This window comes from Aptenodytes forsteri, unplaced genomic scaffold (assembly GCF_000699145.1).
Source record: "Aptenodytes forsteri isolate BGI_AS27 unplaced genomic scaffold, ASM69914v1 Scaffold54, whole genome shotgun sequence".
Lineage (NCBI taxonomy): Eukaryota > Metazoa > Chordata > Aves > Sphenisciformes > Spheniscidae > Aptenodytes > Aptenodytes forsteri.
In genome coordinates, this window is record NW_008796044.1 from 10,043,157 (window position 1) to 10,060,678 (window position 17,522).

At 39.8% G+C, this 17,522-nt stretch overlaps 1 protein-coding gene across 1 annotated transcript in view; it reads left to right on the forward strand.

Annotated features, from left to right (window-relative positions):
- Positions 1 to 17,522, forward strand: part of EBF1 (early B-cell factor 1) — a 275,941-nt gene that overhangs the window by 173,591 nt on the left and 84,828 nt on the right. Inside the window, exon 4 of the mRNA XM_019473872.1 lies at positions 3,344 to 3,485. Coding sequence (XP_019329417.1) covers positions 3,344 to 3,485 — 142 coding nt within the window. The remainder of the gene's footprint in view (positions 1 to 3,343; positions 3,486 to 17,522) is intronic.

Sequence of the window (17,522 nt, forward strand, 5' to 3'; positions counted from 1 at the left end):
ATTTTATGATTTCCTCCACAAATATTTTTAGCATGTGCTTTAACTTGAACATATCCCAGTCGTTTCAAAATCAAAATGAGGAGGGTGTAGTATTTTTTTAGATTAAAAAATATGAGTGGAACTGTAAGTATATAAGTGCTCTGTAGCAATCCAAGTATGTAACTGTGGCACACAATATTCAAGGTGTATTTTTTTTCCTGTTAATAATTAAGGGCATTAATATTTCGTTAGTGCAGTGTATGTTCAGTATTCCTGTATTAATGAGATTTTACATTTAAAGAATTAAGCAGTAAGCGTGTGCTACTTCTTACAGGTGCACTATGAATAATCATTTTTTTTCAGACAGATACATAAAGTAACCACTTTTTTTTCTGCATTTCCTGAGACTGGAAACAGTTTCTCTTGGGGATTCCTTTTATAGTTTCTTCTGCTAACGACACCGAAGAACCACACCAATGTGGTCTCTTTGTAGTAAATCAAACTCTCTGTTCAGGAGGTAGGTAGGAAGACACTGTTAAGTAATTCAAAATATGTTGCATCAACTGTTTCGGAAGCCTGAGGAGGGAAAATTAAATGTAGATTTACTCACATAAAACTGACCTCACTAGGATTGTTTCCTTGAGTTCTTCCCTAGAAAGGTGCATGTATAAAGACAGCTACTTCTATGTAAGTTTTTCACAGGTTTGAGACCTAACTTGCTATTATGACTCTTGACCCGTTATTTTTCTGGAATCCTGTTTCTAGAAATGTTCAAAAGTTTGGGTTTCAGCAGAGGATTGATTAGGTTCAGTGGGAAATCTGTGTGTACCTATATGGTTTTAGGATTGGGGAAAATATTTTATGTTGTAGTCATTGTTATTAATTGTAATACTGTTAATTTTCATATGCATCTAAGCAGGCCCATAGAAGAAGATAATGAGCTGGCATAAATCATGGAGCTGTGACAGGCAATGCCAGCTAAGGATTTGGCTCAAAATCCCAGTTGCAAAGAATTTACAATGGTTGCAAGTGCACAAATAAGATTGCAAACCCTAAGCCACTTACTATAAGATCATATTTTATTGAAAATATCATAAACTTTATTCTGTCCCTCAGGAATGCAATGGATAAATTACTTTTGAAATCCCTTTTGGAATTTTATATATAGGGCTTGGGCTTTTTTCCCCCTTAGTTTGATTTCAGAAAAACTTACCTACAGTGTTTGGTGCTTTCTTTTTCCCAAATTTCCATCTGTAAGAGCTCTTGAATCATTTATTCTGTATTTTAATATCTTTCACTTAAAACACGCACAGAATTCTATTGCCTGGAATGCCATTCTGAGGGACGGTTTTAGGATCCTTTAGATGTAAACTATTCTCTTTTGTATTCCTCTTTTTAAAGACAAAGACTTCGGGATTACCTATGGGCAATTTGGCAGCGTTGCTTACTTTATATTTTTGAGCATTTTAATCGGTGGTCAGAAATAGTTGGAAAATTTTTTCTTTAACTTTTTTTTTTAGATCCAATTCAAGTGATGAAATTCAATTGTTGTAAGCGATCGTTTAAGTGTCCCCATTTGACCAACTTTGAGAGGCAGCAGCTTCCTGAGAGAGTTGAAGCAATGTTTGCCAATCCTTGTAAAGCATTTCACCTCTTCAGAGGCTAAAGCCTCTCAAAACCAAGAACAATTAAAGCGAGAGCCTTTCAGGGCGACTGGGGAATTCAGCAAAATAAATCAGAAATCCTCTGCCATGGCTCTGGAGGCTTGCCTCATTATAAGAGCAGATCTATTAGCCCCCTTGCCATTGTCTTTCATTTCTCAAGTGAGGTGATTCTAATTAAATTAATCTGCATGTCAATCTATCGGTGATCAATCAAAAGGGCTGAGGTCCCCCTTTGCGGCAGTGTGCTTGCGGCTGACAGGGGCTGATAATGGAGGAAGAAATAAACTGTCGAGCAAAGTTAATTAGTCAACATAATAGGTGGATTAAACAGGAGCTGCTGATTGCTGTTTCACATGTCGAAGCATGAGGTGGGAGCTGAAACTGCAATTAACAGACAATTATTATATTTGGTTGTAAGAGGTCGCATGAATAAACATATCTCTGTGGGTTTCAGTTTTTAATCCCTTTCCCTGTTTAATGTAAGGAGAAGTGTAGGTCATTTCTTCTTATTGTTTTAGTCGAAGTTCTCAAAGGCGGCGTGTGCTCCTGGTAAACCAGCAGCCAGCTGAAGGCCAAATCTTTGGCTGGGGTAAAACCCTGGGAATGCCATACTTTGTTGGGAAGAGGCTGTGGGAGGGGGTGGCTGAATGAAAGCCAGGGAGGCTATGAGGTCGCTTGGTCTGAGTGGGGTGGGAGGAGAACCGGTGTGATGAGCTCCCAGCTCTGCCAGGGACTTGCCCCGTGCATCCCCCCTTTCTTCCACGATGGTTCATGGCTCGGGTGCCCTCAGCCTGAACAGGGATTTCCTATAGGATGGTGCCTGCTGAGCCTGAAGGTTGAGAAGTCTCTCTGGACACCTCTGAGCAGTTGGGTCTTCTAATCTGGACCCAACACTTACCCATTTGCCCCTGCTGGGTTGGCTCCTTTCCTGCCGCGGGCTGCTCTGGGGAGCAGAAGTGTCGGATCCCGCCTCCAGGGCAGTGCTTCTCTGTCTCCCTCCCCTCGCCTCAAACCAAATCCCAGGTGTTGACATTGAGATAAGTTGAGAAATACAAATAATTCTAATGCTGGATGAATAGGGTTGTGTTCTCCAGATCAAGACCCCACTGTCAAGCATGTGTGTGTACACAAACATACCTATACATACTCCCTGAGATAGAGCTCGGGAAAAATTTGGGCAAGTTCAACAACCTGTGGTGACTGTATTGAGGGGAGAGCAGTAGAAAGGGTGGGGGGAGGCATGCAACAACTCTCATTGCAACTTCACAAAATACACTTTTGTTTTCTTTTATTCTGAATGGATTCTCATTTGCAATGTCAACAGCTCTATCTACTTCAGCATGGAAACTGAAGGATAATTTAGGGTGAAACACAGCTGCCCTTGTATATAGGGGAAAAAATACTTAATAAAGATCTTCTTGTTAAAATGATGGTTAACAGTGTGCCGTCTGCCATGCAGCTACAAACTCTGCAATTTAACTTAAAACTTCATCAAAAGCTTGTGATGCCAAAGACCCACTCATCAATAGCGTCTCTTGTTAGATTTGTACAGCATAAGCACCAGTTATTATGCGAAATAGCTATGCAATTTTCTACAGCTCCAGCTGTTATTTATTTAACTGAGTTTATTACACTCTGTGCTTCTTAAAAAACATACATATATATCCAAATTTTCCTCCATTTTGCTCTTGTGCTTGCAGGTTGTGGTATCTACAACAGTCAATGTTGATGGCCATGTGTTGGCAGTGTCAGACAACATGTTTGTACACAACAATTCCAAGCACGGGCGGAGAGCTCGAAGACTCGATCCCTCGGAAGGTACGCCTTCTTATCTGGAACATGGTAGGCATATCATTTTCATTGGTTGGCATTGCTACTTTAAATGTGGATTTATTTGGTTTGTGTCTCTGGCTACTGGTTTCAGATTGTCCTGTAACAGTTTATACCTTTGGGACCGATATTTTAGAGACTGGCCTCCAGACTAAAGGGGGAATTTTTCAAGTAGGTCAGCACTAAATGTAGTGAAATGACAAACCAGCAGGCAAACATGGTGCAGAGTCTGTCCTGTGTATCAGTGAAGTGTGGTGATTTTTTTTTTTTTGGTTGCATATATTCAGCACCCAAAATTGGAGTCTGATCTTTTCCAAATTGCCTTGATTTTTGACTGTGCATCTAAAGGATGTTGCATATTTTCTGAGGTGCTCAGCACCCAAATTTTGGATTGGATTTCTCCTATCTGTAGAGTGCTGAGCTCTCTAGGAGATTCAGCTGTTCCTTTGAATTGCCCTAAATGAAAGCAGAGCCCTTTTGGAAATCCATCTGCTTACTCAAGCCATGGACGAATGTTCTCTTCTGGCTCCAGCTGTGCCAGCTGAGGAAGTTGCTCTTCCCTGCATGCCACAGCTGCTTGTCTCTCCTCCCTGCTGCAGGCTATTATCCACCATGGACATGCCAGCTAAGATGGTTGTCTGATTGCTCCCTAGTCTCCTTCAGTCCAAAGAAGTTCATTTGAGTTAAACTGTTTAAATTATAACTCTGCCAATCTAGCTTATTTTGCTGAAATGATTGAAGGAGAAATGGTGCAAAGCAATTTGTCTGGCTTTTCTGAAAGGACAGTAAACCCCAGCAAGGGTGGGATGGGAGCACGTGGCTGGAAGCAGCCTGGAGGACAGTAATCTTTTCCGTAAGATCAGCTGGTCCTGGAAGAGAACATCTGCTGGTGACTGTAGGTGCTTAAAATGGGAGTTGTTGAGTGCAAATGTACTTTGAAAAATCTGGATTTGATTAATGTTTTGTTTTGATCTTTGTCCTCAAAGTTGATGACTACTACTGAAAAACAAAACAAAAACAGAGGGCATTTCACTCCCCTCTCCCTGTTCCAGCTTGGTAGAATAGCTCTTTGTCATCAAAGCTGTTTGTAATCCTAAATTCAATAGGTGCTTGCTCCCTCTAAGAGATGTGTACTCTCAGCTTCCATTGAAGTAGTTGAGTGTAGAAGGCACCAGTCCTTTATGCTGGTTTGTTTCACAAATATTTGTCAAGGATCTGATGAATAATTAAATAGATTTTTCCAAAGAGTTTGAAGAAACCAGATAAAATTTTCTCTGGGAAAGCGAATGCCGCTCAGAAGAATGTTAACTAGATATGTTAAAAGAAATTATTAATACTGAAAAATGGGCAAATGTGTGGGTTTCTACTACTCAGTGGATTCCTGTGGAAATAGCTTTCTATTCTGTTTATGCTTTCAGTCACCAGTCCGGCAAGCACTTACGCATCTATTTAAGATTATGCACACATATGGTCCTGTTGGGATCAATGAGGCTTCTTGTGTCAGTAATGTTGAGGGTATTGATAAGTGTTTGCAGAATTGGGTCTGTAGTTCACACTTACTAACCTAAAATTCTTAGCTCAGCAGCATTTCTCATTATATAAACATAACTTACATCTGTATTTATTTAGGTCTAACTTTTTATGTAGGCTATGAGCCATTTTCAGCCATAATTCATGTTATAGACTTTTTTTTTCATCCTGCCAACAACCTAATTTAATAAACAAACTACTGTCATAATTTTTGCTGAATTTTTGTAAGGAATGTATGAACTCTGCCTTTAGTAATTAGCAGAAGGCAGAACGTTACAAAAGGAAACTTCTCTCTGTTCAACCTTGTAATCTTTCCATTAAGTCTAGTCTTTCAAAAAGACACTCCTATTTTTTACTTCCATTCCTACTAAAGTAGATGCCATCTTTTCCTCTCCTCCCGCCCCCCGCAGTCTTCTCAGTGCCTGCTTTTGGTCAAGGCAATACTTACTTTCTCATACATAAATGTTCTTATTCACATGCATGGTGTAATAGCATCTCATTTTACGACAGCTATCGTTCCCACTCCTACTACCTGAGGGATTCTGTTAGCAAAAGGAAACAAAAAAAGATAATGCTATGCTTACATATCTACACAGACCCTAATTACTGTGCTAACATTAAAAGTCAACATCTGCAAAATATCTCCATGTGTACGTTTTGTGGGAAAGGTGGTTTTTCTAATCTGCTTTCTCAGGCACCTCTCAAGCAACCTCATAAAGCAACCGCTAGTAAATTCTTACTTTTGAATAGCAACCTCCACACTACAAAATTGCACTCTTCCCAAAGGGTTGGTGGAGCCTTTCTTTTTAACCTAGATCTTTCAATCCAGCTCTCCAGGAATTCTATGCACATTTGAGTCCAAGAGACAGGAAGAAAAAATCATTAAAAAAAAAAATCCAGTAACTGTTTTAATGTTGATATTAGATGTCTAAAACACTTAGCTGAATGAAAAAAAAAAAGCCTCAACTGGGCTTAATGCTATTGAATTTTGGGCAACCACCACAAACCTTAGACCTGTTGGAACAGATGATAGTTTCCTCCTAAATAAAAATTAATTTTTATCTTTAGTTTGAGTCCCAAAGTATACTATTTTTCTTCAGTTTTTGGAATTTTTATCTTGGATAATATCTTCAAGTGTAAGTAGCAGAGACAATTTGTTTGCCTTTCCTCTTTCCAGCTTTTCTGCCTCCCTTGGAGCGGGGGGCAGATTGACCTGAACAGTATCTGTAAAAGGTGAAATGGGAAGCTAACGTAGTCATGGCTAGTTTGTCTCTGGTTTATTGCTCTGGTGAGCAACTTCTGATCATAGGTTTTTAAATGCTGGGATCTAAGTATAATATGCCCTTGACCAAATGTATTCCTGTATACTTTTCTAGATGTTTAACTCTTTAACACAAATATCTGATTGCAATAGAGAGGAATGCCTGACTGTGTGAGGACCCGGGAAAGGGGAGAGGGGATGTAGCAAGAAGGTGTGCTGGTTGCCTAGTTTAGTTAGACAATATCCAGCTTATTTTTCCTTACAAAGTTGTGTTGGGACATGCTGCTCTTAAACATGGAGTTGTGGTTTATGTGACACCTAAAAGAGACTTTGGGTGCCAAAAAGCTGAAAAGAAAGCTTTACCTCCCGATCCACTCAGGAGCTTGGTGTCTCCACATTCGGGTTTTACCATCTCATTAGCAGGTAAGCCTGGATTATTTTTGGGACATCCAACACATCTCTGTATCTTGCTCGTCAGATAGTAAAATGAAAGTTCCTTTTCGTAGCTTGTCTCTCTGGATATAACTAGGAACCTAGACCATGGCTTCGTATCCACACACTGTCCTCCTTGAAACCAGCGGGTTAAGAAGCTCATATTTCAAATAAATATATCTATCTTTCAAAAGTAATAGCTGGCAGAGGCCAATTATTTCATACATCTCTGTGTGGTATAAATAGGGTAAGCCACAGTAATCTGTGGTTTTCGATAATTATCACTTTTTCATTCACAAATAGTTGGATCCTCACTTGTTTTATATTTATGGTAAACCAGAAAGCCGGTGTGGTTGACCTTTCTAAATTGTACATATATAGTAAGATGTATAGTGAAGAGCCAATAGGCCCCAACCAGTAGAATATATTTCAGCTTGTAGTTCATCCCAGGGTGTCAATTTTAAAAGCAAAATCTTTCCAATGCAATTTAAGTGACTAGCTTATGAAAGGGGGGAATTCTGACAGGGTTTGCAACAACGCTTTTCAAGTTTACCAGCATGAAGTCCACCGCTGCAGATGTCTGCAAAGTTTCCAGTTAAAACTCTCATATCACTGCAAAGTAAAAATTCTTTTTTCCCCCAAATCTTTGAATGGCTTTACAAGAATGTGAAGCCAATTGTAGCATCAGTTTCTCTATTATTTTTCCTTGCTGGCAGAATGCAATGCCCTCGAAAAATGATAGTCCCTGAGACTCTGTCAGTTTGCATGCTCTAACACTTTATTATCTAATGATCTAATATGCAACAAGGCAAAGAGGGGGTGCTTATCACCCTGACAGGATGCCTAAGAGAAGTGACTAAATTACTTTATGTACCATTAGCGCTAGCTGCCACGGTGAACTCACTGTGAGCATTTATGCAAATATTCCTGAATACATTCAAGTGGCCTTGTCAGGAAGACGACTGACAAGCAGCTTAAATGCTTGGGTTTTTAAAGGGACAGTTTTATTTCTTTTTCTTTTCCTTCCTCCTCCTCCTCATCCATAGGAGAGCGCTAAAGAATTAGGTGATGGTGAGGTTTCCTGGCGATTTGGTTCTGAGTCAGCTCAACAGCAGCAAAAGATGAAAGATTCAGGGTAGAAATAGGGACAAATTGTAAGACATGATGTCAGAATTTGCAGATAGAAGCAGAGACAACCATGATTTCTAAAGCAATGTCCTGCCATTATTTTAATATGTAATATACATAAATCTGTGTGTCTGTGTATATATCTAAAGTAGGTCATTATATAGCAAAACCATTATTAGTGTCTGCCTTATACTGGAAATGATAGTGCATGGCAGGATTGCTTGATGACTCTATTGTGGTACCTGAGACCGTCAAGCTTTTACAGTGTTGTTTTAGTTCATGATAGTAATGAGTGATTCAGACCGTTTGCTGTCTGCAGGTGCAGAACCTCCTACAGTAAATGAAGAGTAGTAGTTGCTGTGCCTCAGCTGGGTACATCAGGTAGATCCTCTCATCAGCAGTGGGCCATTTAAAGAGCTTTTCTTGCCAATCCTGCCCATCCTGGGCAATCTGAGAGCCCACAGTCACCACAGTAGGCACATTCACAGATTTTCCACTAAATCTTCATATTTGAAAACAAAAATGATTGCTAGGCTGTGCCTTAGTTGATTAGATATTTTCTATTTAGGTTAATAAAAAAGGAAAGTTTTTCCCAACCTTATAAACTATTTTGAGAGGATAATCTTTAAAATAAAGTTTTGAGGCTGACTGCCTTTAAGTATCGTTGTTATCTAGTCTGACTGTAACAGAATTGTTGAGAATGGTCATGGCATACCTTGAATTTAGCTGCATGTGCTGGGCACACCAGTTGATGATTCCTGAAAGATGCTCAGAAATCTTAGTGACCTGGTTCTTGTGCTGTAAGTGGCTTTGCCACGACATTAACCACTACATTTTTGGCGGTGTGGAGAGTCATGAAGAGGATGCCCCTATCGGCTCCATTTTAACCATTTCAACCCTGAATCCCTTGGTATTGCATGTGTCCATGCTAGTTGACAAAATTGTTAATACAAGACAGAATACTGACTGAAGCGAAAAATATTAGCAAGTTGAGAAAGGTTAATCTTCAAAACTTGATACATTTTACCCTTAGATGGTATAAGTTCAGATTCTTAATCAAAGTTAGGGACTACTGCATTCACAAACTGACCAGGTTTAAACAAAGAAATTTTAATGTTTGACTTGTTTCATCTATGCGTGGAAGCACCTGTTATATCTTAGTGCTTCACTTAAGAATGTTTTCATGATTATGTGAAAAATATAAACACACAAGCTTTTTCTACACCATATCATTCCTTATAGAGAAATGGAGTGGGCTTGATTTATTATTTAGAAGGGATATATTGATAAAAAATATTAGGATTCTACCACTCTACTTGAGGGGATCTTGTATGTTATTCTGAGTTAAGTCTGCTTTCTAATTTATTTTCTATGAGGGAAGAACACCTAGGGTTGTTGGACATCTCTATGCATACACAAGGGAAAAAATGTGACTTTCAGAACATTGCACAACATGGATAGTAATAACAGTAAGTGAGCCTTGATATACTGAAGGATTGCAAAACTTCAAGCTGGAAATCATTTTCTTTACTTTTGCCAAGTTGTCTTTTTCATATCGGTTCCTTCATAAATGCAGTGACTCATAAATTCAGGCAATTTTTTACATAATGGCTTGTTATGTGTTCTTGGAGCTTGACCTCACCAAGCATATAATATTAACCTCTTCGCTGCCCTGTGGACTTACTGTATGTTTCCAGTATAAGTGAGCACACCAGGGCTGGATTAGTCCAGTATGTGTACTCAGCTGGAGCTACAGCATTTGTCCCTCTGAAGAGACAAAACATGGCCAGAAAGTTAAGGTGCTTCACTTGAGAAAATTTGTAGATAAAGACTCCAATATGATCTCAACAAGATTTTAACTCTGGGGACCATTGAAGTAAGTTGCCAAAACTGTGGCAGGTTCTCTGCAGGTTGCAAATGTTAAGTTGGGATGTGGTATCTTCCTAAAAAGTATACAGCTGTTCGGGGAGACGTTAATGGTTTGAGTAATTCCTTACCCAGGAATTGCTGAGTGAGGTTCTCTGGTGGGCGCTATGCAGGATGTCAGGCTGTGTGACCGAAATGGTCTCTTCAGGAGTAAAATCTTGGGATCCATCAGGTTAGCAAAACACAGCAGAGCTCAGATTTGTACAGCTCCAATTTAGGTAACCAAAACTGTGTTAACTAAATTATGCCCCACTGAATTATGCTGTTGTCTTTTTTTAACCTTCACCAGAGCAGAGTAGCTGTCTGCAGGCCCAGGCCCCTGCTTCCTCTTTGGATATTACTGAGCATTTCACAAGAACAGGGTGGGTGGGTTGGTGGAGCTGCCCTTCTCACAGCCAGTCACGTCAAACAGAAAGCAGAAAATCTTCTGTTTCTATTTGTCTAGGTCATAAATCAGCCATTAAGGAGAGGTACTCAAAAGCTTAGAATATCTGGCTGCAGCAATTTTGATTATTCAAAATTTATTTTTAGTCTGAGGCTAAATGAAAACAAGATTTAAACAATTTTCTTGGAGGTGGATTTTTAATGGTTGATTCAGGCGAGGAGATTCCAGAATTTCAGTTCTGCCAGTAGGCTGCAGGTATTTCATGAAGTTGGAGGTTTGAGTTTGTGATTTTTTTCATTATTTAAGCATTATTTCATAACATATATGTACTAACACTTCTGCCGCCATGTCGCGGGAGACTTAAGAGATACCATTTTAAGTACTCTAGTCTTTAATAAAAAGGATTGCTGTGACATAATGCCCATGGAAATACCTCCTGAAAAGTCAAGTTTGGGTACTCCAATTACCACAGTTAGAAAGGATTCCTGCTTGACAGTCACTTATCAGCGATCTAGTGTCACATCTAATTGAAAAAGGAAAAAATGCTACAATGGAAGCGAGAGACACCTTCATTTTAAAAGGATAAGGTGTGGCAGTTTTTACCCATGAGCAGCTGCCCTTTATGTTTTTCAAATAAATGAAAAATAAAACAGCCCTTCCCCCAGAATATCTAAACGTTGTCAAGCTGTGATATGTTGTTACCCTCTATTGTTACGAGGATGTCATGAATTCATGGAGAAATAGTAACTGGATGAAGATAGAGCGCATTTTGTGAATTTCCCAGAGGAGCTTTCATAACTGTGCTCCCAAAATTGCAAAAAGAAGAAAACATGGGGAAAACTGTCATTAAAATTTGATACAGATTTGTGTGGGAAAACCTGTTTTGTTACAGCAAACAGATAAGGGAGAAAAGTTCAGATGGAAATTCTCCAACCACCATGAGAGTTGACTCTTATTTGGAGAGTTAGACCAACCACTTTCTGAAGGTTTGAGGTTTCTCTCCAGACCTCAGAGGAACTGGAGTACAGTTATGCAAGTAGAAAAACCTTAGCTACTCTGGCAGAAACTTCACAGCTACCGGTACAGGAGAACATTCAGTAGCACTCAAATAGGCAATGAATATTCGTAGATAATGAGCATTCATTACATTTCAATTTGTTTTGCTGGCCACCATGTCACTAATACAATGGCATCATAGGGGAGAAGAATGACATTAGGATTAGAGAAATGTTTGAGAGATACTGCACCGTATGGCAGTGAAGTTTTGCCAGACGTTGTTTTTCCAGCCTTCCAAAATGTGCACACCAACATGACAAAACATTATATTTTGTAATATGACTAATATTATTTCTGAACAAATTCCTCTAACTTAGCTTTTTTATTATAGGATGCCTTTATTGTTGTTATGTTGGGAAAAGATGTTTTTTCACTCCAGTCCCCTGCTGATTTGGGCAGAGTACAAAGGAAAAGGATTTTGTGAATTGTGGTTTGTAAATGAAGGCCAAGAACTAGTGATTTTTTGAGAATTCATCTGGATGTCGTAAAAGGTCATGATTATCCAAGAACGGTGTTCACAGCAGTTTGCGGGTATCTGGACACTTCCAAATGTTTCTTGTTAGGCACCCCAGTATTTAAATACCCCAAAGCAATCGGTGGTTATGAAAGATCTCTGTTCCCATGGAACTTATGTCCAAAGCTGTGAATCAGCTGAGTGCTAATGATCCGAGGATTAAGGTTTTGTTTAGATGAAAATTTTCCACCAAAGTGTCATTTAGAATATTCTGATTAGAAAACTTCACAAATAATGAACTCAGTATTTTTTGCATCTCAGGCTGCACAACTTCTCATTGAACTGAGAGAAGAGCAGTGTGAGCATTCAAGTCTCTCTCTTACGGTCTATTGCGGGGTGCCTGCCAAGTGTTTCCCCAGCAAAATGAGTATTTGACAAAGCTCCTCCACATCCGAGGAAATGAGTTAATAGCATAAACCTGGAAACTGATGCAGAAAATGGAACCCACCAGGGTGGGATGTTTGGAGTGGTTATTCTAATCTGGGTTGCTATCTGAAAATTATTAATGTTAGTAGTAAAGAATAAAAATAAACTAATAATAATTAATATTGGAATGGAGAGAGGCTTTGTGTTTGGCCCAAATCCAGAATACAAGATTTTCAGGAGTGCATGGCATTGCAAAAAGTGTGCTTTCATTAAAGCTAGTAGTACAACTTCATAAAATGTTTTTTAAAATCTTAGCCCAAACTGTTTGCTGAGCATAACCAGAAAGCTTTGTATGTCACAATTAGTCCTTTCTGCTTCCCACCTTCATTCCATGAATTCATAGTTCTCTTTGTGACAAAACAAATCTTTAGCGTGAAAGTGACTGTAATATAAGCAGCACTGGTTTATGACCTCATTGAGCGAAGCGAATAGGGTTAGGAAGTTTATTAAAAAGATCAAGAATAAAGTTTTCTGAAAAGCTTGTCTGAAATTTAGCAGTTTAAATTTATTTCTCAAAAGTAATTCAAACATTTAGATCTGCAAGTTAAGGTACAGCGGCCACTGTGAGATGCTTAACAAGATACTGTTCTTCATGAAGTGGATGTTTAGGACTTTCTGAACTTCTGGTCCATTTTTGTGAGTCAAGTGGTGACCCAAAAGTGTAGGTACCCCAAAGCAATCTTTGTGGAAATTCTTGGACCCAAATCCAAACTCTCAAAGCACCAAGGTGCCTAAAGCTACAGGGAGGTGTTTAGTGGAATTTTTAAAGCTCTGGCTACAGAATTTCTATGCCTGTCTGTCAGGTACTTTGAAAATTCCATTAGGTGCTTACTGGAACCACTGGACAGCTGGGTGCTTCCAAAAATCTGGTCCCAAATGCTGCAGGAACCTGTGTGCTTTTTACTGTGCTACTGCTGAAGTGTCTGTTAGCAATGGGAGTATAAGGAAATTCAAAATTAATTCTGTTTGGTTAATACCATGTCATGGTTTTGTAGCAACTGTCTCAGAGGTTCTGTATCTGTCCCGTGAAAAAGCAAAGTGCGTTTCCTGCAGAGGTCCCTTTTGGGTTGTGAAATGGCAGCAGACATGCTAGATCTCCCCTGCTGTTGGAGACTGAACAGACAGCTTGCGTTGCTGTTCGCTGAAAACCCAGGCTTGCATATGGAATTCATAGGTTTGGTGTTACCTGATCCATGCTGAGAGGGAAGGCCAGCACTCGGAGGTAAATTGCAGGCCTGACCGCAATGCTGCTCATCTTTCCAGCTGCAGCTTTACTTTGTGGGTTGGGGTTTGAGGTCACAGTGCTTTGCTGCAGTGCGTTCAGGTGAGAGCATCGCTCAACTTCCTGGGCTCTTTGAAGAGATGAAGAGAGGGGAAAAAAATATTTCTGACCAGATTTGTCTCTCTGAGGCACTGAAAGGTAAAGCAACTCTGATTAGGAGCCCTTTGGAGAAAATTATCCCCTTCCTGGGATTGTGACCTTGAAGGCGACGGCGAGTGCTGCCTCCTCATTCAGCCCTGAGTCTGAGCAGAGGTGTCTGCTGGCAAGCCCAGAGTCAGGTGTCTGTTCAATATCAGCCGCCAAATATTTTTTATGGGGTTGCTTCTGGCCGCTTCCTACCTATGATATTGTCTTGCCGAGGTCCCCTGGTACTTTCAGGAGCCAGCGCGGAACTCCCGGGTCTCCAGGCTTCCAGAGGTGTCTGCCCATCTCTGCTCATTGTAGAGCGGAAAGAGGATCCTAATTTAGGCAGACTGCTTCACCCAGCCAGAGCTGGAGTCTGACTTCTTACATGCTGCAATGCCTTAGGTAGGTGGTCTGAATATGGCCCTAAATAAATAAATAAATAAAAACATAACATGACTTTATCAGACACATTGAAAGAACAACTTCTCTAAGCATTTGTAGGCTTGAGTCCAAAGCATTCACTCCTCAGATTTTCAGCGTGCTGGTTTTATGTGGTGTCATTACTGGGCAGATACTATGAACTATAAATGTATTTTTATGCTTGTGTTTTTGCAAGTAAAGCCTAAATGGCTGGGAGAGGATGCTTGACCCTGCATTCAGAGCAGCACAAAGAACAGAGGAGGAAACAGTCTGAAAGACACTGAACAGGAGAGACAAGGAGGCCTCAGTCTTTGCAACGCAATCAGGGCTTCTGCTTGAAATGCAATTCAGGTTATGTCGCCTCCATTGCTGTCCCGCTGCCATCACAAACATGGGCTGAGTATTATATTGCATTCCTGAATCAAACCTTAATAATAATAATTCAATTTTTATTATTATTATTATTATTATTATTATTATTATTATTATTATTATTATTATTATTATTATTATTATTATTATTATTATTATTATTATTATTATTATTATCCACCCTTCCCATGCCAGGTAGTCATTAGTTTGTAGTGTATTTCTGGACAGGACAGCAATTTAGTTAAACCTTCTGATCACTGGGATGCTTTTCTTACAGAAGAGCCAGATTGCCTACCTTTTCCCTTGGCCCAGGGCCTGGAAACCCGAGGCCGTCCATCGGACCTTGGTCTCTCCGTTGGCAGCTCTGTGTAACCTGTCACGGAGACAGCCTGAGCACAATTTTTGCACATGATGAATATGTATCTTTGCTGCATCTGGCAGGCTGCAACAATGAATGCAGAAGACTGTCATTAATAGATAATAAAAGCAGAAAGCAACATTAGTGGGAATAAGCTTTTCTTTTACTGGGACTGATTATTACTCTTTTGTTCTTGGCCTGTGACTAGATCGAGCCACAAATAACAGCTACCAACGCTGTGTGCATGCATGTGTTTTGTTGTTGGCTGGTTTTTAATCTGGAATATTTAACCATGATATCTTCAAAGTGCGATTGTGTCATACATTCTCATACGCTAATAGATTTCAAAGATGAAGAGCCTTGCTGCTTTATGTTTAGTCATGCCTTCATCTATAAATTTATGGCAGTATTATGGTTTAATGAACTGAACAAGTCCCAGAACAACAACAAAAATGCTTTTTTGTTTGAATTTAGATATTGCATACTTTGTTCTTCAAATGAATAATAAAACCAATATGTTCCTTTAGTGGTAAACTTCAGGCTAACTTCATCTCACATTACTAATCAAGTACTCAAGGATATGTGTGTGTACATATACATATGTGTGTGCGTGGTAAACGGGCACTTTCCATTGTGGTGCTAGACGTAGGCTGAACATTCGTATTCCAATAGCGATAGGCAAACCTCCGAGAACAGATGGAGCAGAGTTCAGCACAAAGGTTTAATCCTATCAGGATGATTCTTGTATGGCCATCTGGATAATCCGGCGCACAAATTCAGTGCCTGTTAAAAATACAACGTAGGCCAAGATTAGCGTCACAGATTTTCCACTAGACTTGTTCATATTTGACTTTATGATTCTCAGACTCCAGAAAATTGCATTAGAGAGCAGCCTGTGATTTGTGAGAGAAATCAGACGAGGAATAAGAACTCTTAGGGTACTTGAATTTCCCTTGAAGAAACTGGATTACAGGCACTCCCTGTCCCTGCCACAACTGCTTTGTGTTTCTACACGGGTTGTTCTGCTTCTGAAAGACAGTTACTGCGAGCTCTCTGTTGTGGGCAGACTTTCTCAATTCCACTGAACAAAGAGATTTCAGCTAAAAATTAATTTTAGTTGGGGCTCTTGTTTTTACCAGGATGAAATAAATTCTTTATTTGCTGTAGAATCCATCTCAAGTGAACTTCTGATTGTTGCGCTATGTAATATAGCAGGGGTTTTAACTGATTTTGCGGGGGTGGAGTTCTGTTTTTTTCTTTGTGATAGTGAAAGATTCCGTAAAAGTTTAATTAATACTAATATTTAGCCTGGGGGAGTGGGAATCTAGATTTAGATTGAACTCTACATTTCATCTAGAATAGTTTCTGTGTATCATTGAGTAAACCTTGCCAGTGTGGCCGTGACATACCAGTGTACATCTGAACATCAATGTTGCGTTGAATCTGAACAACGATCGCTGCTGTTGCGCTCGGGATGCTGAGCTTTTTACACCTTGCAGGGATGGGATGCTGTGGCTCAGGAGCTTTTATCTAGTCCTATGATCTGACTCTAGAGAGATTTGCTGTGAGAGATTTACAATTTTGTTGAGGTACTGATGGAAAATAAAAGAGAGAAAATGAGACCAGGGTGATGGTGAAACAAAACATGAATTTAGAAATAGCACTCACCTGCTCTTCTGTTGGGTTGGGATTCAGCAAAACAGTAAACCACAGGGTTAACATTAAGCAAATGACTGGTTCCATCCTATAAAACACTTTGCTTGTTCAGGACCTTAGTTAGCAGCACTGAATGACCAGTCAGTTAAATTAAGTAGGTTTTGGGGTATGCAAGCTATGCAGCAATGTTTGTTTTGACAGACTTTTAGGGTTGATTTATATTACACATTTTGGGCTTCCATTTGCAAGGTTGCCTTCATCCTCACCCAGAAATTGCATCAGTGTAACTATTTTTAAACTTAATGCACTTAAGCGGATGCAGTCTCCTTTCTGGACTTGCTTATTGTTTTTAAAATAGTCATATTGGCTTAGCTGGGCTCTGTAACTTCAATAGCAGAAGTTAAATCAGTAGCAAGCCGCTGAAATTGAAACAGGAGGGGCATATAGGATTTTTTTCACGGTTTTACTAACAAAGCTTTTAAAGTCCACATTCAGATAAAACGGTGCAATCCTGTGCATATATCACACCTTAGTCCTCTGCAATGCTATTGCCTTTGGCTTCCCATCTTTTAGGAACGCTGTTCCTGCATCTTTGCAAGTCACCCCATGGGATGGAGGAAGGAGTGAAGAAATTGAGGTGCAATAATTTGGGGGCTCATAGTAAAGCATTTGTCTTGCTTGGGGTCAAAATGTTCCTGTGCATCCCTGAGGGAGGAGAGTGCGCTGCAGCAGGCAGTGATTTGGTGCTTGGGTCTGAGCAAACTTGTCCCCAGTTGTAGAGCTGGAAGTGCTGCCAATATTTGGTAGGCCCTGTGCGGTATTCTTGGATGCACTGTTTCTTCTCCTGATCCAGTGTGTGTATACCCCCTGTGCAACCGAGCTGCCCAAGGTAAGAGAGACCATGTCAGTGCTGGAGCTGAGTAGCTGCATTGGTTTAGGCAGAGTGCTATGTTTGGCCGAGGCCACCCACAACAGTTTCTTCATGGCTGACTCAAAATGAAAATCTTCCAACTTCGGGGCAAAAATAATGAATGCAAAAATTATAGCTTAATATCTGCTTGAAAGTTCCTTGAAATAAAAAATCAGAACAGTGTGTCAAAAGATTTGAAATCTGTGAAGATTTCACAATAGAATTGTTAGGCTTCTTGAAATATATATCTATATTAAAATATATATT